The sequence below is a fragment of the Littorina saxatilis genome, linkage group LG4 (assembly GCF_037325665.1).
Source record: "Littorina saxatilis isolate snail1 linkage group LG4, US_GU_Lsax_2.0, whole genome shotgun sequence".
In the NCBI taxonomy this organism is placed as follows: Eukaryota; Metazoa; Mollusca; class Gastropoda; order Littorinimorpha; family Littorinidae; genus Littorina; species Littorina saxatilis.
This window is the reverse complement of record NC_090248.1, coordinates 66,564,420-66,588,055: the sequence shown is the minus strand read 5'-3', so window position 1 is coordinate 66,588,055 and position 23,636 is coordinate 66,564,420. Positions and strand designations below refer to the sequence as shown.

General features: G+C 40.5%; 1 protein-coding gene across 1 annotated transcript in view; it reads left to right on the top strand.

Annotated features, from left to right (window-relative positions):
- The window catches only part of LOC138965422 (uncharacterized), a 45,586-nt gene extending 22,556 nt beyond the window's left edge, over positions 1-23,030 (top strand). The window contains exons 3-6 of the mRNA XM_070337579.1: positions 10,955-11,196; positions 11,966-12,104; positions 13,782-14,003; positions 16,110-23,030. Coding sequence (XP_070193680.1) covers positions 10,955-11,196; positions 11,966-12,104; positions 13,782-14,003; positions 16,110-16,960 — 1,454 coding nt within the window. The 3' untranslated portion in view covers positions 16,961-23,030. The remainder of the gene's footprint in view (positions 1-10,954; positions 11,197-11,965; positions 12,105-13,781; positions 14,004-16,109) is intronic.
- The last annotated feature ends 606 nt before the right edge of the window (positions 23,031-23,636 follow it).

Genomic DNA, 23,636 nt, shown 5'->3' with positions numbered 1-23,636 from the left:
AGAGTCACCAAAGAGCTTGAAACAGATACTGAGAGCTTTGGTCTCACGCCCTCTACCCAACATCACACACACCCTCTACCCCATTGAAAAATGTCAGCCCGTCCAGCAATTTTAGTCATGTGACCCCCATGTGTTTGAGGCGTCACTCTGTACCCCCCACCCTTTATTTCTTCTTCTTTGTTTTTGTTTTGAGATCTCTCTCTTTTGTTTTTGTTACATTTAGTCAAGTTTTGACTAAATGTTTTAACGTAGGGGGGGAATCGAGACGAGGGTGTGGTGTATGTGTGTGTGTGTGTGTGTGTGTGTGTAGAGCGATTCAGACTAAACTACTGGGCCGATCTTTATGAAATTTGACATGAGAGTTCCTGGGTATGATATCCCCGGACGTGTTTTTCCTTTTTTCGATAAATACCTCTGATGACGTCATATCCGGCCTTTTGTAAAAGTTGAGGCGGCACTGTCACACCCTCATTTTTCAATTAAATTGATTGAAATTTTGGCAAAGCAATCTTCGACGAAGGCCGGGGTTTGGTATTGCATTTCAGCTTCGTGGCTTAAAAACTAATGAGTGAGTTTGGTCATTAAAAATCGGAAACTTGTAATTACATTTTTTTTATTAAACGATCTAAAAACAATTTCATCTTATTCTTCGTCATTTTCTGATTCCAAAAACATATATATACATATGTTAAATTTGGATTAAAAACAATATCTGAAAATTAAAAATATAAAAATTATGATCAAAATTAAATTTCCGAAATCGATTTAAAAACTATTTCATCTTATTCCTTGTCGGTTCCTGATTCCAAAAACATATAGATATGATATGTTTGGATTAAAAACACGCTCAGAAAGTTAAAACGAAGAGAGGTACAGAAAAGCGTGCTATGAAGCACAGCGCAACCGCTGCCGCGCCAAACAGGCTCGTCACTTTCACTGCGTTTTGCACTCGCGGCGGACTACGTTCAGTTTCATTCTGTGAGTTCCACAGCTTGACTAAATGTAGTAATTTCGCCTTACGCGACTTGTTTTTATCTCCTGATATTTTGTAACGTTTTGTGTGTGTGTTGTTCAACAATAAAACTACAGTGTCCGTAATTCGGTTCAACCAGATCAGCCCACGTTCTACGTAATATCATATATAGATTAAGATGGATGTTTGTCTTGAGGTATGTCGACGTGCAGCCACTTGATCAGTCTTGTTATCGGGTGCAGTCCCGCAGTTATGTCTCCGTTAAGGCCTTCCTCAATAGACGGATTCCGAAAGTAACTCTGTCGGGTATGTAGCCTATGGGTTGTGAAAGAGTGAACACCTTTGCTTTTACTTGGCCAAACATTGAAGGGGCCAATCACTAGCGAGGTGTGTGAAACACGTGGACAGGAGCCGCACGTGTGACTCGAATTTATTTGTCCCTGAAAAAGCAAGGGTATTCACTCTTTCACAACCCATACACACTCGACGGAGTTATTTCTCAACATCGTGTTGTCAGCCCGTAGTTGGCTTGGCGAAGACTTCGCCAAGATTGTTTGCTTTGTTGTTACCGAAAATGTTGTGCAAAAGCTTCGTGCAGAGAGCTTCTTGAAGTAGACTTTGCCCAATTAATATCGTGCTTTTGCGCTGCAGCCTATTTATGTCTTTATCATTCAGACATTCTGGACAACAAAGTTATGTCTTTGTCCATGGCAGCGTTACAACCCAAAATGGAGGTCACCTACTTTGATATCAGCTTGTTTTAAAAAGAGAAAAGGAGATAAGAGTTGGCGGTAAATCCTGGCCCTAAGTTAAAAATCGTGGTAGCGAAGTGTTACATGTATATATTCCTTCGCATGTAAGCGATCATGTACGTTTTCAGTCAGGTCTGTCCAGCATTTTACATGGAATGAGAGCATCAATACAATATAGGACACATAACAAAAATCAGTAGTCTGGTTGCTTCCTGTGCATAATAGGATAACACTTCTTTTTTTTACTGAATTAATTTTGAAGATTGACTTAGGTGTCACGTGTGTGTATGTGTGTCAGTGTATAGTGACCTACATGTATTTATTTCTTTGATTGTGTGTGGGGGGGGGTGAAGTTGCACAAACAAATAGTAAAAACAGGTTTAATTAAAAGTAAAACTTGATACAACCGACAACAATGGTACAAACTGAGCAAGCCCAGCTCACCTGAGCATGAACCGTTCCACAACATACAGCCAGTTTGGGCCAGAGCAGCAGATCGCATCCCGTCGCGATATAACCTTCGTGGTTGAAAACGACGTTAAACACCAAATAAACAAACAAACAAGCAGATCGCATACTGTACAAACCCGACACCCGTTTTAACAGTGTAATTTGTTCTGGGATGAGTCAGTCCAAGCACGTAAGCAATCTTTTTTGTTGTTTCTTTTCTAACATCCCATAGTACGTAGATAACACCATGCCGAGGATTGGTTACACATGGCGGTTGTGAAGCTAGTTTAGCGGATGGCAGGGAGAGGGGGTGGGGGATGGAAGGAGGTTAGGAGGGGCACTCGATGAGTCACAGCTCAGTGTAGCAAGAAACTAACAAGGATGACGACTGAGTTTGCCATGGACTTGTTTCTCTTTCTTCTTGTTCTTTAGTTTAGTGTTAGTTTTGTTATGTCTCTTAGGTCTTTGTTTGTGGCGGAAATGTGCAGCTTAATCCGGCCTTTGAACAGATCAGTTTCCGCCTCATGACAATGACCATGTAACCCCCCCCCCCCGGCCTACACACACACACACATACACACACTCACTTGAGTGAAACAGCGCCAACTTGAACAAAACTGACCAAATAAACAAAGCACGTTAATAACTTTGTTGTTTGAATAATAAGTTTTCTGGCCCACGTTACTGAGGCAAATAAATGAGAGAGAGAGAGAGTATGCATCGCTTTTGGTTTGACTCATGTATCCATTCCAACACTTCAAGTTTGATTCTGTCGCCCAGACTGATTCGGAGCGGCGATTCTTAATTTTGTTCCCAAGTGACTTGCTCTGGTGTCTTGCAGAAAAAAAAGAAGTAAGCTACGGCATATTAAAATACATAACACTGCACTCCAGGGCTGTGAGTCCAGGTCAGCTGAGAATGTCACGGCCGTTGTGTGTGTGTGTGTGTGTGTGTGTAGTGACGGTCGGTGTGTGCCGTGTGTGTGTGTCTCAGGGAGTTTGTGGCAGTGTGTGTGTGTGTGTGTGTGTGTGTGTCAGAGTGTGTGTGTGAGAGAGAGAAAGAGAGAATACGAAGAGATGTTCCCCTCATAAACTAGTCTTCCGAGAGACTGAGTACGCGGCAGGGCTTCGTCGGCGACCTACGCATAAACTGCTTACTTGGCACATCAGTAGTAAGATGTATGTGTCACCTGAAAGTAAATCACAGTGTCTGACAAGGAACTTAGTCGATAAATATCGACAGGGGGCCGACAAATGGTTTAAATGGGAAATGTGTGTATATGGGTGTGGGTTTGAAACAAACAAACAAACCAACCCATGTGAACCCCGGGCCGCAGGCCTTCGATGTAGTGATTGAAAAAAAAGGATGTTCTCAAATGGTTCAATTCTCATTTGGTCTGATTCTCAAATGGTACCGGTATACTCCCCCCCCCCCCTGGCCGCAGGCCTAGGAGTAAAATTTTATAGACACTGACCTTCTTCCCAGGGGTCATTGACCCAGTTTTAGCTATGAGAGGTGGTTCGCCCAGAGGCTGTAGAGTATACTGGGGCGGTCTCTTTGATGTCTTGAGAGGAAACTTGGCCAGGGTAGTACATGCACCAGAACTGGTGGACACCAAGGACAAACATGAAATCGAAGCAGTTTGCTTTCAGAGGGAACGGTCGTCAGCAACTCAAACTTCTCTGTTTTCTTTTTTTTTTAAATCTGACTTTCTTTGTGGCCCCCTGACTCCGCCCCCCTCCCTCTGTAAGGACCCCCCTCCACAAGGACCGATTTTTGTCAACATTTTAAAGGTCGCTAGAGAGGGGTTCCACTGTATGACCTAACCGCTACTGGCAGACGGCCTCAATCTTCACGCGCAAAGACGAGATTAATAGGTGCTCGGTTTTGGTATTTTGAATTACATTACATTAAACCTTTGTTGGGTTTCATGGTCATGGCAACAGCCATAATAATATTACATGATGTATAATATCATATTTCAGCATATGTGAATTACATGTCATCATACTAAACTGTCATACATTTTTATTCCTACATTATTCTGATTGATCACAACCAAACCTACTATCATTGGACACATCCAAATGCAAGCGCCTGTTCTTGACAATTTAGATCAGTGCAATTTCCTGGGTCGGGCTTTGCCACAGACACTCACGGTTTGGCCTGTAGGTAAAATGTACAATGTATTTTCTGATTTGTGCACAAAAGCTTTTTTTCTTTTTTCTTTTTTTTAACATAACAATGTTTAATGTCACTGTATGTTTAAAAGACCATGGTCATATTTGTAAAAAAAATGTTAAATTAGAAAATAAATAACATTTTGGTTCATGATTTTTCCTACACCTGTGCTAAAAATAAGAAATAAAAATGTCGGGTATATAAGTCACTCAAATACAGCTAGGTATGAATGGCTCGGTTTGAGTTTGTTGCAGTTGACCCTGCACAAAGCGACATATCATGTTTTTGTTGAACAATTTTGACGTCACCCCTCCCATAGGGTGACGTATTTCACAACTTCCTGTGTTACACAAACTCTGTGATGACCAATTTTGACGTCACCCCTCCCATAGGGTGACGGATTTCACAACTTTCTACAGATGAACAATTTTGACGTCACCCCTCCCATAGGGTGACGGATGTCACAACTTCCTGTGTACACAAACTGATGACGTATTTCACAACAAAATGGCGCTGCCCATGGTCAACCTCGAAACTATCCGTATAGAATGGGGGCGTCCTCGCCCCCATAACAAGAGTGCGAGACGCAGTGTTCGCCTTGCGGCTGACACGGACTAGCTGTAGGTTTATTGCTCTGATGCTACATCAAGTAAGTAAGCCACTGGGGAAACTGAGGCAGCCCTATAAATGACACTTGCGTTCCTCTCCACGCCGACCGACCGGCCTTGAAGGCTGAAAGGTGTTCTCTTGTAAATCATCCCTTGGAAATTGGAATGAAAAAAAGTTATAAATACCACAAAGAAAGACTTGTTTGATATACATGTAATTGAAAAAAAGCTTGCATCGAATTTTCTTTTAATCTGTCATAGAGTGGAAGATGTGTGTGGGGTTAGGGTGGGGTGGGGGGGGGGGGGTGAGGGTGGTTTGCAGCGGACTGGGCCGAGCAAAGATAAGTTGGCACTTGAGTTGTCCTTGCTTATGTTCGGACTGAAGGGCATTTGCAAGTTAGGTCAGTGTCACCCACTACAGACGTGTGTGTGTTTGGTCTAATCCAGTGGCGGTGCCGGCTGAAACATGCCAACAAAGATGTCACTCAGATCTGCAGCCCCCCCCCCCCCCCCCCCCCCCCCCCCCGCGGGTTAGGGGGAAGAATTTACCGACTGCTCCCCAGCATGTCGTAAGAGGCGACTAACGGATTCTGTTTCTCTTTTTACCCTTGTTAAGTGTTTAATATAGTCAATTTTGTAAAGATGTTTAGTCAAGCAGTATGTAAGAAATGTTAAATCCTTTGTACTGGAAACTTGCATTCTCCCAGTAAGGTAATACATCAGTTGTACTACGTTGCAAGCCCCTGGGGCAAATTTTTGATTAGTGCTTTTGTGAACAAGAAACAATTGACAAGTGGCTTTATCCTACATACGTGAGAGAGACACCCGTGAGATAATAATCGTTCAAATCACACGTGTGTATATCATGTAAATGAGGTCATGTCAAGCAAGTCTGGCAGGGACCTGTTTTTCCACTGCTTATGATGCCAAAGTCACCGAGACAAACGTCATTATAGAAACAAAAATTGCGCTCGCTAATTACCCTCGATGAATCTTTAGAACTAACACGTCACGCCACACTTTCAGAGTGACTGACGTTTCTTTGCTTTGACGTAATAGATTGCACGAGGCTTTAGAAGAGATCGAGGTTCCAAAGCAAGCGTCTTCAATTTAGCTGCCTCGACTGCAGGACATTTTCAGTAAAATACACGTAAGTACAGTATGTAGGATAAACAGAATACTACATGGCTTGCTGTATCGTACCAGATTTACACTCGTTGCTTTTTCAAATAGTGAACAGCTCGCTTTCGCTCGCAGTTCAATATTTAAAAAAACAACTCGTGTAAATCTGGTACGACACAGCAAGCCATGTAGTATTCTCTATCTATCCCATCTCCCCCCTTTCCCCGTCGCGATATAACCTTCGTGGTTGAAAACGACGTTAACTTGAACACCAAATAAAGAAAGAAAGATCTGCAGCCAATTGTGACAGGGAGAATACTGTCGCAGGCTCTACAGAGTTGTTGGCCTTTTAGAGTGCAAGCTATTTATAGCTAATCGGCTAGACACCTGTGGTTCAGTGTAGATTTCTGTTTGTGATAGGTCTGGTGGCTTCTGTCTCTCTGTATTACACAGTAAACCGCATTCTAGCTGATAGCGCGGTGAAGGTCAGTGAGCTGGCCAGGGTCCCCCCCCGCCTACCCGCCCTCCTACCCGCCCTGGCTTGAGGAAACCCCTATATATGACAGTGAAGATAATACTACCAAAAAAGATAACCCCGTCTACCTAGCTACTGTTACAAAAGAAACCCTAAACTACAAATTCTCGGAGCATTTAAAAGGGCTTCATATTCACTGACGGATCCAAATTTGCAGGCGGCAGCGTTGGCTGCGCCTTTGTGATCCCAGATCTCAAAATCTCAAGGAAATAATACTCTTAATAAAGATATCTCCATATTCTCAGCCGAGCTATTTCCCCCCGCGGGTTAGGGGGAAGAATTTACCCGATGCTCCCCAGCATGTCGTAAGAGACGACTAACGGATTCTATTTCTCCTTTTACCCTTGTTAAGTGTTTCTTGTATAGAATATATAGTCAATGTTTGTAAAGATTTTAGTCAAGCAGTATGTAAGAAATGTTAAGTCCTTTGTACTGGAAACTTGCATTCTCCCAGTAAGGTAATATATTGTAGTTGAAGAAACAATTAACAAGTGGCTCTATCCCATCTCCCCCCTTTCCACGTCGCGATATAACCTTCGTGGTTGAAAACGACGTTAAACACCAAATAAAGAAAGAAAAGCCGAGCTATTTGCCTTGCTCATGGCATGCACTTTTATAAATGACCTCCCAGTCACTGACACCGCATGCGGTGGTTTTTTGCTCTGACTCGCGCTTTTCACAAGCTCTGCATCGAAATGGACTGGGTGGCCGAGTGATAACGCACTTGCGCTCGGAAGCGAGAGGTTGCGAGTTCGACCCTGGGTCAGGGCGTTAGCAATTTTCTCCCCCCTTTTCTAACCAAGGTGGTGGGTTCAAGTGCTAGTCTTTCGGATGAGACGAAAAACCGAGGTCCCTTTGTGTTCACTACATTGGGGTGTGCACGTTAAAGATCCCACGATTGACAAAAGGGTCTTTCCTGGCAAAATTGTATAGGCATAGATAAAAATGTCCACCAAAATACCCGTGTGACTTGGAATAATAGGCCGTGAAAAGTAGGATATGCGCCGAAATGGCTGCGATCTGCTGGCCGATGTGAATGCGTGATGTATTGTGTAAAAAAATTCCATCTCACACGGCATAAATAAATCCCTGCGCCTTGAATATGTGCGCGATATAAATTGCATAAAAAATAAATAAAATTAAAAAAAATCCCTGCGCTTAGAACTGTACCCATGGAATACGCGCGATATAAGCCTCATATTGATTGATTGATTGATTGAAATACATCAAATTGGGCAGAGCTACAAAGAGAAATCCTCTTTACATGTCACCAGTTAATCGCATCCGGCACATCAGTCCGTATTGTTTCTCTGGGTCCCCTCTCACGTAGGGGTCCGGGGAAATGAACTGGCGGATGTCGCCGCCAAAGAAGCGGCAGAATCTAGCCCTGCTAATACCAACATCGGCTACTCAGTAACCGAGTTCTACAGTAAAATTTGTAAACTCATTCGAAGTCAGTATGTAACATCTCTGTCCTATCAACCCATTGATATGAACGATCTACACCCCGATCTCCCAACAAACCTCCTCACTATCTTCAGATGCCTCCTGCCGGCGGCTGCCGCTTCCATATCTTTAACAAGTCCTGCCATTGTGGAGAACCCTATTCATTCCAACACATTTTCAGTCGCTCCATGCGCTACAAATAGCATTACCTTTAAAACTTTATATGAGTCGACCATATGCAGCTCCATGCGCTACAAATAGCATTACCTTTAAAACTTTATATGACCATATGCAGCTCCATATAACTCGAAGCCCAGATTATCACATCAGCGTGTCTCAGTTTGAGGTCGAGTGGCTCCCGCCATCCCTCCTGATTCTAGCGACTACCCTCTAGATAACAACTACCTAACTTTAGCGTCTCTCCCCTAGTCCTGGAGTACCGTTCTTAAATATATAAAGAGAGATCTTTTATATACCTCTAGGCGTATCCTCACCCTAGGCTCTAAGCAGAGCACGTTGGACTCGTTACCATTTAAAGTGACCCCACTGTGCAGAGGAGAGAGGTGAGGCTTACTTCCCCTTTTTGTGGCTTACTTCCCCTTTTTGTGGCTTACTTCCCCTTTTTGTGGCTGTGGTTGCCCCCTCCCTTTAGTCCCCTGCACTATTCTAGTTATCAAGACACTGCCTCCTGTATGGAGGCATACGGTCGGAGACTGCCGTCTCTCTCCTATCACTTATTACCATGACATTCTTGCCTTTTCTAAGGCTTGGGGTTCGGCTGGTGACTTGTGTCTCTCCCCCCACCCACCTACATATTCTTCTTTAATATGCTCCGGCGGAGCATGCACTAGCAGCAAAGCATCATAGCTTATGAATTACAAATCATATTACGGAGGCGCTAGTCGCCAAACTGTACATATTCCTTTACCACGGCCTTCGTGGCTTACATATATCTTAATCCTTTTTACTTCAAAAAAGTTTTTAGATTTATTGTTCGTGTTCCTCTTACTCGCTCATCTATTTGCTTTTATTGGTGATCCTGAAAGGTTCTACCTTTTAACTCATTTTGAATAAAACTCATTTTACAAACCCGTTATTCAGGATATAGAATACAGACTTATGATTCTTACTAAGAAACATCTTAACTACTTTTCATTTTAACGAATTCCAGAGCATCATCATCTCAACCTCACCCCCTGCCCTCCTCTTTTTACATTTAGTCAAGTTTTGACTAAATGTTTTAACATAGAGGGGGAATCGAGACGAGGGTCGTGGTGTATGTGTGTGTGTCTGTCTGTGCGTGTGTGTGTGTAGAGCGATTCAGACAAAACTACTGGACCGATCTTTATGAAATTTTGACATGAGAGTTACTGGGAAGTTGAGGCGGCACTGTCACACCCTCATTTTTCAATCAAATTGATTGAAATTTTTGTAAAGCAATCTTCGACGAAGGCCGGACTTCGATATTGTATTTCAGCTTGGTGGCTTAAAAATTAATTAATGACTTTGGTTATTAAAAATCTGAAAATTGTAATAATTTTTTTTTATATAAAACGATCCAAATTTACGTTCATCTTATTCTGCATCATTTCCTGATTCCAAAAACATATAAATATATTATATTTGGATTAAAAACAAGCTCTGAAAATTAAAAATATAAAAATTATGATCAAAATTAAATTTCCAAAATCGATTTAAAAACAATTTCATCTTATTCCTTGTCGGTTCCTGATTCCAAAAACCATATAGATATGATATGTTTGGATTAAAAACACGCTCGGAAAGTTAAAACGAAGAGAGGTACAGAAAAGCGCTAGCGTGCTATGCAGCACAGCGAAACCACTACCGCGCTGAACAGGCTCGCCAGTTTCACTCCGTTTTGCACAAGCGACGGACTACAGTCATTGTGAAAAAATGCAGTGCGTTCAGTTTTATTCCGTGCTGTCTCATCCAGACGAACCTGATCGCTTAGGCAAAAAAAAAAAAGGTGTGGTTACGGTAACATAGCCAAAAAAAATAGGGTAGGTAGGTAGGCAATCACTTTTTTTTTTTTAACTTTTTTTTCTAATGTGTACAAATTAAACCTACTTGACAGGGAAATAAGTGTGCGACTCGGGCGCTTTCGCTTTCATTGCGTTTTTTGCACTCGTTTTTTTTGTTGTTGTTTTTTTTGACAAATGTAATAAAAAGTTATAGGATCGGCCCCTAAAAATAGGGTAGGTCGGGTTACCGTAACCACACCTATTTTTTTTTTAGGCCTTAGGTCAAGCGGGCCCTGGGTTCGGAACTCTGTGGTTCGGAACTTTGGGGACAAAGTTCATTCTAACGGGGGCGAGTGTGACAGGGAGACTACTATTGCCCTTCACAGCAGGCTCTGCAGAGTTGTTGGCCTTTGAGTGCGAGCTATTTATAGGTCGCCGGCTAGACACCTGAGGATTGTAGAGTTCTGTTTGTGATGGGGTCTGGCGGCTTCTGTCTCTCTGTATGTTCTTGGTTTCCTTTTCATAACTAAAACAGTTTTTATAGGGCTTAGAAATAAGCTCTAAAATTCTGAATCCTGTTTGATTGGACTTTGCCTTCAAAGGTGATTGTTGTGTTTCGGCACTCGGTTACACAAACACAAGCTGATATTGTTTTCGTAGATGGATCCTGACTTCAGCCTTTCCTGTATTTGAAATTGAATTAAGTGTTCGGTCAGTCTCATCGGTGTCCCAGTTCAGAAAAAAATTCCGCTTGCTCTTATGAAGGTACTGTAGTTGACGAAACACTGTCACTGAGAAAAAGCCCATTTGGAACTTTTAACCCCTCTCCCCAGCAGCATCTGAAATCTTTGAAACTATTTTCTATGTCAAAAGTCACTCATTGTGAAAATAATTATGTGTTGCAGTGGACATGACTGGTTCGGGGTGTTTTGCTGAGGGAGAGCGTACCATCAACGATAACCAGGTCTACACACTGTACGCCGAATACAGAACCAATTCACAGCCATCCATTGACCACTGTGACGTCAAAATACGTGCCACGGATAGCAACAGGCGTCTGCGTTACTTTGTGGAGAAACTGGTCATTTTTGACTGTGGCATTACCATCCTCATCTTCGACAACCCCAACAACATGAACACCCCTACGGTCAGTGCATTATTCTTGCTGTCATTTTTTGTGTGTGCATTTTCATTACTTTATTGTCCCATCGCTGGGAAATTCGGGTCACTTCCTCCCAGTGGAAAGCTAGCAGCAACAGTCGCGCTACCCAGGTGTGTGCGTGTTAAGGTGTAATCAGCCACCTGCACTTATGGCACAATGACAGAGATCTTTTACGTGCCACAGTGGTGACACGAGGGTAGAACATGGATACTGTCTCTGAGTCTGCATTATAAGGTGACCCGTGTCTATCCCGGCCCGGTTTCGAACTTGCGACCATAGGATCTTAAGTCCAGTGCTCTTTGAACTAAGCTACCAGGCCCCCATGTGGTATCTTTGATGTAATGTCCATCTGATGATACATTCAAACCTGCCCTGTCGACCACCTCTCGATAAAGACCACATTCCCATTATGACCACCAAAAAGAAGCTCTGATGGTTTTTTTGCCTTTTGTTAATTTCCCATTCCATAGCGAACACCTCTCTATGGTTGGTACCGTGGGTGGTCGTTTTAGACAGGTTTGACAGAACCCCTACCCCCCCCCCCCCCCCAATTTTTGTTTGTTTAAATGGTAATAGATTGACACTAATGATTATTAACCTTGCTATCTTCCAAGAGAGGCCTTCAATGCACCTCATAGAGCTACATTATCATCAGTGTCACTAGTTGGACCCCATCCATTACCCCGTCATCCGCCTTTGGTGAGGGTGAGTTGAGTGACAAGTTTCCTAATGACATTTTGCTTTGCTGTTACAGAGAACACTGACGTGCGATGATGACAAGAACCTGCCGATCGAAGGCACAACAAGCCATCAGGTCCTCAAAGTCAGTCTGCGTAAAGAAAGCGCGCAGTCAATCGCCTTCAACTTCCAGATCCAGGTTACCACTGACTTTGGTGAGCATAGTTCAATACAGTAGAACACCCCTTTTAAGACCTAAAAAATCTGAGAATTTGAGGTCTTAACAAGGAGGGAGTCTTAAAATGGGGTAAATTTAGAGAGGTTATGAAGAGAAAGTCTGAAAAAGCAAGGTCTTAAATTGGGGGGGGGGGGGGGGGGGGAGTCTTAAAAGGGGGGGTTCCACTGCACAATTTTTTCAAGGACCAAGACTTCTCCCACATGAGATTTTTCCACCAATTGGATGATTTGTGTCGTTTTCAAAGCTCCTTGGGTTGGTCTTGAAATCATCGCATTTCACAATTTTGCATCATTGTTTTTCAACAAAACATTTGGGGTGGTGGGTGATGTGGGGGGACAGGGAGGAAGCATTGCTTTTAAAAACATTGGTTGTTGTTTTTTACAATTTTCAAAGCTCCATGGATTAGTCTTGAAATCATCACATTTCACAATTTGCATCATTCAGGCATGGGAATTGGAGAAAGTAACAAGTCGCGTAAGGCGAAATTACTACATTTAGTCAAGCTGTGGAACTCACAGAATGAAACTGAACACACTGCATTTTTTCACAATGACCGTAGTCCGCCGCTTGTGCAAAACGGAGTGAAACTGACGAGCCTGTTCAGCGCGGTAGTGGTTTCGCTGTGCTGCATAGCACGCTTTTCTGTACCTCTCTTCGTTTTGACTTTCTGAGCGTGTTTTTAATCCAAACATATCATATCTATATGGTTTTGGAATCAGGAACCGACAAGGAATAAGATGAAATTGTTTTTAAATCGATTTCGGAAATGTAATTTTGATCATATTAATTTTCATATTTTTAATTTTCAGAGCTTGTTTTTAATCCAAATATAACATATATGTTTTTGGAATCAGGAAATGATGTAGAATAAGATGAACGTAAATTTGGATCGTTTTATATAAAAAAAAGTATTACAATTTTCAGATTTTTAATGACCAAAGTCATTAATTAATTTTTAAGCCACCAAGCTGAAATGCAATACCGAAGTCTGGCCTTCGTCAAAGATTGCTTGGCCAAAATTTCAATTAATTTGATTGAAAAATGAGGGTCTGACAGTGCCGCCTCAACTTTTACAAAAAGCCGGATATGACGTCATCAAAGGTATTTATCGAAAAATAAAAAATTTAAAACGATCCAAATTTATGTCCATCTTATTCTTCATCATTTTCTGATTCCAAAAACATATAAATATGTTATATTTGGATTAAAAACAAGCTCTGAAAATTAAAAATATAAAAATTATGATCAAAATTAAATTTTCGAAATCAATTTAAAAACACTTTCATCTTATTCCTTGTCGGTTCCTGATTCCAAAAACATATAGATATGATATGTTTGGACAAAAAACATGCTCAGAAAGTTAAAAAGAAGAGAGGTACAGAAAAGCGTGCTATCCTTCTCAGCGCAACTACTACCCCGCTCTTCTTGTCAATTTCACTGCCTTTGCAATGAGCGGTGGACTGACGATGCTACGAGTATATTACGCTCTTGCTGTAAAAATGCAGTGAGTTCAGTTTCATTCTGTGAGTTCGACAGCTACTTGACTAAATGTTGTATTTTTTGCCTTACGCGACTTGTTTTTCTTTTGACTCACATGGGATCAAGCATTACAGAGCTTTTTCTGAAACCTTTTTTCTCTTTTCTTTTCGCACAGGACCTGGCTTCGATTTTGACAAGGATGCTTCTGAGTTCTATGAAGCCCCGCTGGATACCGGTGCCATTGTTGGTATTTGCATCGCCGGTGCCATTCTGATGATTGCCCTGGTGGGCCTGGCCATCTACTGCTGTTTGAAGAACCGCATGGAAAACGTGAAATACGCTGATCATGAGGCGAGTGCAGGCCGTTCTGCTTCTGCACCAAGTGTCTTCACTTCGGGTTAGAGTTACCTCCCCTCCTTTGACACCAACACTGTCACACCGGTTCAGTCTCTGGTGGCTTGTTTGTTTCTTTGTAAAAAAAAAATTTTTAATTTTATTTACTCATTCAGTGAAAAGAAAAACCCAGTAAAAGAACCCAGAATTCTTTGAAGAGATTAGAAATCCAATGAAAAAAGAAAGAGAAAACTAAATAAAACCAGGGACAAAGATGAATTAAAAAAAGAATAAAGGTGGGTTTTTCTAATTAAATTTGGTTTAATGCTTACGAATCACAAACATCCACATAAATATGAAAAAAGGAAGTTTATTTAATAAATTCAGGTAGGATTTCTGTGTGAAAATATTACACAGTCTAAGATGCAAAGCTTTAAAAAAAAAAATTTTTAAGATACAGTACTGTTTGATGAGGGCTGTGTCCTCCAATGACCGAGAAGGTCACCAGATGTGCAAGTGTGACTGTGTTGGGGAAAAAATCATCCAGGATTGTGACAGAAATCATCACACAATGCTCATTATCATTAAGGCACCAGTGTTGTGAATTGTGTGTGGTTGTTTTCCGTATTCCTTTGTCATTTGTAAAAAAAAGCCTATTTGCAGAAAAAAATGCAATACACACATACAGATAGATTTATTTTGTTCAGTTGTTATGAAAGGTGTTATTACTTACATCTAAGTAGAACTGTGCAAAAACAGTGATCATTTAATATTTTGATAGAGAATCTCTTGTGAATCCTGTACATATAATATTGTAAATTTGTTAACATTCACATTGCTTCCAGGTGTGAACTTTTAAATTTATGTCAATGCTTTGGTTTTCCCATTTATGCTAATTTGGATACTTCTGATTTCATGCCTTCAAATTACAGCCACAAAATTAACAGTGCTACAGTGGAACCCCCCCTTGAAGACCCCCCAATGTAAGACTTCCTCCCTGTTAAGACACTGTTTTTTCAGACCATAACCTCTGTAAAACTACCCCCAATGTAAGACTTCCTCCCTGTTAAGACACTGTTTTCTCAGACCATAACCTCTGTAAAACTACCCCCAATGTAAGACTTCCTCCCTGTTAAGACACTGTTTTCTCAGACCATAACCTCTGTAAAACTACCCCCAATGTAAGACTTCCTCCCTGTTAAGACACTGTTTTTTCAGACCATAACCTCTGTAAAACTACCCCCAATGTAAGACTTCCTCCCTGTTAAGACACTGTTTTTTCAGACCATAACCTCTGTAAAACTACCACAATGTAAGACTTCCTCCCTGTTAAGACACTGTTTTCTCAGACCATAACCTCTGTAAAACTACCCCCAATGTAAGACTTCCTCCCTGTTAAGACACTGTTTTTTCAGACCATAACCTCTGTAAAACTACCCCCAATGTAAGACTTCCTCCCTGTTAAGACACTGTTTTCTCAGACCATAACCTCTGTAAAACTACCCCCAATGTAAGACTTCCTCCCTGTTAAGACACTGTTTTCTCAGACCATAACCTCTGTAAAACTACCCCCAATGTAAGACTTCCTCCCTGTTAAGACACTGTTTTCTCAGACCATAACCTCTGTAAAACTACCCCCAATGTAAGACTTCCTCCCTGTTAAGACACTGTTTTCTCAGACCATAATCTCTGTAAAACTACCCCCAATGTAAGACTTCCTCCCTGTTAAGACACTGTTTTTTCAGACCATAACCTCTGTAAAATGATCCCCATTTTAAGACTCCCTCCCTGTCAAGACACTGTTTTCTCAGACTTTCTGTTCATAACCTGTGTAAATTTACCCCCATTTTAAGACTCCCTCCCTGTTAAGACACTGTTTTCTCAGACCATAACCTCTGTAAAACTACCCCCAATGTAAGACTTCCTCCCTGTTAAGACACTGTTTTCTCAGACTTTCTGTTCATAACCTCTGTAAAACTACCCCCATTTTAAGACTCCCTCCTTTTTAGACCTGATTTTCTCAGATTATTTTAGGGGGGTTCCACTGTATTTGCATTTGTTCTGAGGGTTGTTCAATCTTCACTTCCAGTTCTATCATCTCAAATGGTTGCATGTTGTCTATCTTTTCACCAGCAATTTTTCAACCGAAACTGTTGATTGTTGTGTGCAGGCACATCAGCGGGCATGTTCGCAGGCCCCAACAACCAACGAAAAAGTGGAGGAGGAGGAAGTTATGGTTCAATGGAGGACGTACGAAGCTCCACCTCCTCCACTGAAAAGGCAAACAACGTCTACGCCAACAAAGCCTATCAAGCCGATGCCGACGAGAAGAGGTTTAACCGACAGGGCTCGTACCGAAAGGAGAAAGGAGGTCACTACAACTCAGCCTTTGATGAAGCGGACACATCGAACGTGAGGGGCGGGCATGTGTCTCGCAGGGACAGCGGCCGGAGCACTAAGTACGACAAGAAAAAGAACTACTCGCGCAACGAGGAATACGAGATGAACAAGGTCAACATTAAGCCTGTCAACGGGATTCTCAAGACCAGGTCCAAGTCGCCCAATCGTTCACATTCGTCCACAGAAGGCAGCACAGTTGACAGCAAAGCCTTAGTGTATGGCTACAGCCAAACCACCAATGTTCACCCCAACACCCAACACATCCCACACCTGGAGCGCACACGTTCTAGGTCAAGGTCACGGGGAGCCACGTCGCACCGATCAGGGTCCACTGGCCGCTCTCGTTCAGGATCTGTTGGACGGTCTGCCGGCAAAGACATGAAACAGGCCCCTCCCAGCGCCAAGGGTGGGCGGCAGTACAATGACATGGCCCACTTTCTGGACAAGCCCAAACAGGGCAGCAGCCGACCCCGGTCAAACAGCGTGGGGCGTAAACCCCGCAGTGAATCGAGAACCAGCGAACACGTCCCCAGCGAAGTGTCCTTTGCTACGTCCAATGTGTCATCCAAAAAGACCGGGGGAAAGAGGGTTCACATTCAGGGAGTGGAGAGCGACATTTAATGACACACAGTCACTGCATGCCTGAATTAGTGTGAATATCTTCAAATTCCTATCTGACCTGTTTCAAGGTGGGACGCTTGTCGCATAAAGTGCCAACATCTTGACATGACTTCACCCTTTAACTCTCAGAACTGATGAAAACGCTGAATTATTTGACTTCAAACTTCTATGACGTTGTAAATAAGACATTCCTTTCCTTCACTTCTTGAAACTGTTCCTGCAGAGTGACTCTCTCACTGCTCTCTGGCGTGTCGGTGTGAGCTGACTTGAAAGCACTACTTAGAACAACAACAAATCGGACACATATCATACTTGTACATATTCGGCCCGTGTCATTTCTCTGAAGGCTGAGTGCCCAGTGACATAGCAACAACTGCTGATCCCATCACTAGTAGTGCGCTGTTTTCATGGAAGTGGAGAGAGAAAAGGACAGGGTGTTCATTTTCAGGCAGCTGGAATGCAGTGAGAGACTTGGATACTATGATTGTCTGATTTTTCCTGTGACACTAACAGCTGAAAGGTCAAATTACCTGTGTGCTCATTACATATCCCAAAAATTCATATCCAGTTTCAGGCCACAGTGATTGGAGATGTTTCTCTGTGGTTGAAAGCTGTCAGTTCAACACTTAACAATATCAGAAACCCATGGATTTCGTGCACACATAAAAATATCATGCACACCTCAAGAATATCATGCACACCCAGAAGACGCAAATTCTGATTCCAGGCAGTGAATAATCAAAACTGTTCCTAACATTTCACTGTAGGTTGTGTCCCACTCGATCTGCCTTTATGTAATCAGGGGAGTGAACTGACAATTAACCTTCGATTGGTAATGCTTGGTGTTGTTTGGAAAACCTGCTGTGACTCACTGACTGTATCAAACATTTGCAAAAAGATGTGTAGGATATGAGGTTTTATTTTATATAAGAGTGTACAGGTTACTATGCAACCATTGCACATATTCATGGTGATATGCTGTCTGACTTTGAGTGAGCAGATAACTGTACTTCTGAGATCAACGAGGCATGATTCAGTTGAAGTGATTGATGCTTGGGATAAAATACATAATTACTACTTTAAATGTTCTTGAACTTAAAATATGACCACTGCCAATTTCAATGACTAAATTTTACCAGATTAACATTTCATTGTAAAAAAAAAAAAATCTTGTTGTTCATTTTACTAACAACTCTAAACTGTATTTTCTGATGTACATTACTGTCTGTGTCATTATTATATTTACATATTTGGATTTTCATAAACAGGACATCACTTTTCTTTCAAAAGAAAATAGGCTAGGTGGCTGATTATATAAAGTGGTATAAATTTTGTTATGTTTTCAGCATCTCATTTAACCAGTACAATCCCATGCTTGACTGGTTAAAATCTGAAAATATTCAAAACAAAATTGGCAACTCATTACTGATCAGATCAGATCTGTTATTGAAAATGTTTTTCCTTGCTAATATGACAGAACTGCACCGTGCTTAAACTCCTTACGTCTCCTTGGCTTGATCAAATAACAGCATTTTATGAACATCAGGATTCCAACTTGCACAGAAGAGTCTCATTAAATGTTATGCGTTTTTAACTCCGGTTTTTAAAACAGCTGGGGTGATCACTGATATTACATTTAATATTTTTTAAATATAAAGGATACCAACTGGTCACTCAAGCTACTTCCAAATTGTTAACACCTTAAAAGATTAGATAAGATAATTCTTTATTAACAAGGATAATGGCATGTGCTAACAGGTGCTTTTTACATCCAGCCCTCTCCCGTGATAGGAGGAACAGGTTGTACAGACCATGAACACCGTCTCTAGGTACAGGTACATCATTATATCATTTAACTCTCCCCATTCCATTTCTTAATGTGTTTGTTTTTTAATCCATTTATTTGTATACAGTGGAACCCTCCTTTTAAGACCCCCCCCCCCCCCAATTTAAGACCTTTTTTTCTGTTGATAACCTCTGTAAACTTACCTCGATTTTAAGACTCCTTCCTTTTTAAGTCCTGATTTTCTCATATTTTTGGAGGTTGTAAAAAGAGGGTTCCTCTGTATTTTTTTTTATGAGTTTCAAGTCAGAGTTTTAACTACAGCAAGCAAAAAAAACCTGACACCCAGCCCACCTCTCACCCCACAATCGTCTCTCTAGATGTTAGCCAAGACATTTTTCATGAAGACAAACATGCATGTTGTGCACGTAGCATCCTGACCTGTTCAAAGTAAATGCACCAATAAAACATCTACAGTACTGTTCATGGTACTCTGATTAGTCAATACTAATACATGTATAGCTCATTGTTAGAACCAGGAGAATTTGAGCTTTACATGCTGAAATTTACCAGTTTTTATGGAGGAGAACATTAATTATGCTTCAACATTGTTCTCTTTCCAGAAAGAAATGTACTCCACATTGTGGAACAAAGAAAAAAAGTCTATTGTCTGTATTAAATAATTACAGTGTACGCATTCACAGTTTTCAATTTTGGAGTTTTTCTAAAAGCAACATAACATTAGCATTTGCAGTATACTCTTGCTACAGCAATGTTCCAAAGACATTAACATTTTAATACATCAAGAAGCAGCAGAGTAATGGAAGCTTTGCAAGAGTGTGTACATGTATAGTTGTTCAGTTACCCCCATATTGACTACTACAATGCTGAATGACTGCATTATGTACAGAAAATGAAGGTTTTTGTTTTTTCCGATTTATTTCCATGACATGTCCCATTTGACTGCTCATCACAATAGATGTATGGAATGTTTTGCTGAAGATTATATATCATATTTATTCATTTTAGTTTGAAAGTCTGACATTTTAAAGGAGTGCAGACATGCAGTGTTGCTTTGGTCACACATGTATACATAATGTCAGGATTGAATTTGTGTACAGTGTGGACGCACATTTCTGTTGAGCTTGATTCTAGTGGAGTGACGTTATTCAGGTTGTGAACTAATGCAACGTTGTGCAAAAATAAATCAAAATGAAGCTTCCATGTTCATAGAAAATCACACAGAATCACACCATTTAGGGATCTTTGAGAGTAGACAGTTGAACGTACAGGTTGCCGTTTATGTACCATGCATTACAGTAAATATCCTTGTTTTTGTTTCATGTGTGTGTTTGTGTTGTTTTTTCTGCAGTACATTGCAGTCCAAAAGTCCAGAGCTAAAACAGTCTCCTTATGTAGAAAAATTAATGGAAAATTGAAATGTTAAAAGAGTTGCACTGACCAACTACAATTAGTAAATCAATAATGTCATGTAACTTTGTCTTTTTCATGTTTGGTGCGTAAGCAGTATTAATTTGAAAACATTGTCATGCTGACTTGGTTGTTTAACTCTCACAGTAATACAGTGAGAAATCGATCATAACTTCACTGTCTTGGTACATTTTACTCTATTCCTGAACCTTCACAATGATAACTATGTCATAACAAAAACAAAAATAAAGTAAAAAGTTTTTCCTATAAGGCATAAAATCGTATTACTTACAAGAGATGCTATTATTTGAACTGTAGATAACAATACAATTTAACATTTTGGACCTCCGTCTTCCAGTTAGTAATGGTTAACTCTGTTTTTCTATAAGACATAAAACCTTATCAAATTAAATGTTTTATTTCAGCTGTAGATAACAATAACATTAACACTTGTGACCTACTTGTACTAGTTAGTAACGGTAAAATCTGTTTTGCTCCCCTTTATAAACTTTGAATTTCTTAATTTTTCATGTACCATAGTGACTAGTTTTTTACTTCATGGTTTAATTGCTTCTGTGTACACATGTACCACTGTAAAGCTTACACATTATACTATAAGAGTTTTGTTTAATGTTACTGTTGAAAATTATAATTATCTCTGTTTTTGATGTTTTACCTTCCAACTTAATTACCAGCAAACGCAATGGCTTCGTACATTAAATTTTATTTTCGTATCAATTGAAATATGTCTATTGCCTACCCGTTTAATTGTACAAATTAGGAGGAAGGGCTGACATAATACATATATATACATGTGCATACTACTAAATGTACATGTATTTCTAAGGAAGAGATGATTTATTTTATTTCTTAGAACCACTAAAATGTAATTTTTAATGTAAAGAAATACAGCAGTAGATTATGCAAAGCATACTTACAGATCAGTACATGTAAGAAGTGCAATTGTCCTTGAACTTAAGTGCAAGGTTGATAGTTAACAATCGATTTTGAAGGGTTTAAAAAGAAAGAGGCAATGTGATTACTGTTTCATTCCAACACCAGAACAAGAGGAGCCGAAGAAGTGCACTTTGAAAAAAACACCATGAAAAACAAACAGAGATTTACATTGCAACTGATTTGATTGTATGAGGATCAGGTGTGTTTGTGTGTGTGTGTGTGTGTGTGTGTGTGTGTGTGTGTGTGTGTGTGTGTGTGGTTGAGCCAGAGAGAGAAATAGAAAGAGTGTCTGTGTGTGTCTGTCAAAATCTGAAGGAGGGTGAGGGATAGGGATGCAAACACTTCTTTGTGACTCCACAAAAAACAAAATAGATGAAATTTAACATACACTGGGAACAACGATTTTCCCATTCATCCCCTAACCTGGACCTGCATCAGATCTTTGATGCTAGAAAGTGTGCTGTGGTTTAGTGTGGTATTGCCTTCCCAGTTGAAAAAAACCACCCAAATTAATTAATACTGTTAGGCCAAAAAAAATTTAGTCTGTTTACGGTATCCTGACCGACCCTATTTTTTCGCGTGACCCTAGACTTTTGTTTGGCATTTGGGAAAAAAAAAATAAAAAATTTAAATTTAAAAAAGTCTTTGTTTTTTGGCAAAATAACTTAAAAATAATTATGTGTTTTTTGGGGGAAAAAAAAGAAAAAGAAAAAATCCCGACCTACCGACCCTATTTATTTTGCCTATGTTACCGTACGTAAACAGACTTTTTTTGTGTGTGTGCCTTAAATGTACAGATGGTCTGAACTCTGTTATATGGTTACAGTAAAATGAGCATGGCTCTTGCTATGGCCAGCGTAGCAGAAAACTCAGTGTTTTTTTTATAACTTGCCCCTAATAAAAGACTTGAGCCACTCTCAATCCAAGAACAAAAATAAACGTGCAATGGAACTTGTCTATAACAACTACCCAAGGGACTACCCAAGGGACTACCCAAGGGACTACCCAAAAGATGTCTTTATAGACAGGTGGTCGGCATGTAAAGGTGAATTATTTGGGGGGGGGGGGGGAATCTTTTGGTATCTTTTAGGGTTGTCCATAGACCATTTATCCTGGACCGCCAACTAGCTCTCTCTCCGCTCTTTCTCTCTATTACGAGGTAGCGGCCTCTCGCATTTAGGAACCTACGCTTACAAGCCTTTCAGAAATCAGGGGGACGTGATATCCGGTGTCGATCGTAAACATGGACGAAGTTGCCGAGGTAAGTTCTGAAAATGCTAAAATAAACTCAGCAAAAGTGCATATGGAACATGTTTTTCGATGAGTTTTGTAAAGTTTAGTTTAGAGTTTTGGAAAATCCAGTTCATTGTCACCTCCCATTGTCACAAATAACTGGAGCGTGCTTTCTTTTCACTGTCTTCGAATCGCTGGCCTTTCAAACCGGACGCGCCGCGCCCCTGAAAGTCGAGAGTCGTAACCTCGAAGGATGTGAGTTGGCGGTCCAGGCTATTGGTCTATGGGTTGTCATAATGTGCCAGTGGTCGTTATTAAGAGGTGGTCGCCAGGCAGATTTGACTGTATTGACATTGACAGAACTGAATTCAATTTGCTGTGAATGTAAATGTGTATTTTCACTCAAGTTAACTGGATGTTAATATATTGTAATTTTTGTATACTGTCCTGATTTTCAAACCTGTCAAAAAAATGATGAGCATGATGAATAGGCATTTGTTATTTTATCCTAGTTTTGCATTCTTTTATGTTTCGTTTTTTTAGTTGCTTTTTCCAATTAAAGAAACTTTTATGTAGCCGTGTATTTTACGCTTTTAACCTATGATATAAATGCCATGCTCTTACCTGTTGAATTTGTTTCAAATATAATAATGTTGATGAATATCAGTCTTTTTCTGGTTTTTTTTTTTACCAAGTATATCTCTCTCACTGGATCTATCGATCTGTCTAACCATCCATCCATCCATCTATCTCTTCTTCTTCTTCTTCTTCGTTCAGACTCCCACGTTCACTCATGTTTTTAGCACGAGTGGAATTTTTACGTGTATGACCGTTTTTTACCCCGCCATTTAGGCAGCCATACGCCGATTTCGGGGAAGCATCTATCTATCTATCCTCCACCCATTATCTATCTATCTATCTATCTATCTATCTATCTGTGTGTGTGTGTGTGTGTGTGTGTGTGTGTGTGTGTGTGTGTGTGTGTGTGTATGTGTGTGTGTGTACAAATCCAAAATATTTGAGATAGTAAACTATGATACAACACGTGTGTGTGTGAACAAATCCAAAATATTTGAGATAGAAAAATACAACACATACAAACATACTTTTAATATATCTTACTTCTTTATATTAAAAATCTTTGTGGAAATAATGTACTAAATTAAAATATGACTCCAAAAAAAAGTACATAAAAAAACCGATCAGAAGGGAGAGAAAACGATTGGAATGCCGGGGATTCATCATGTCAGGGTCAATTTGAATAGATAACTT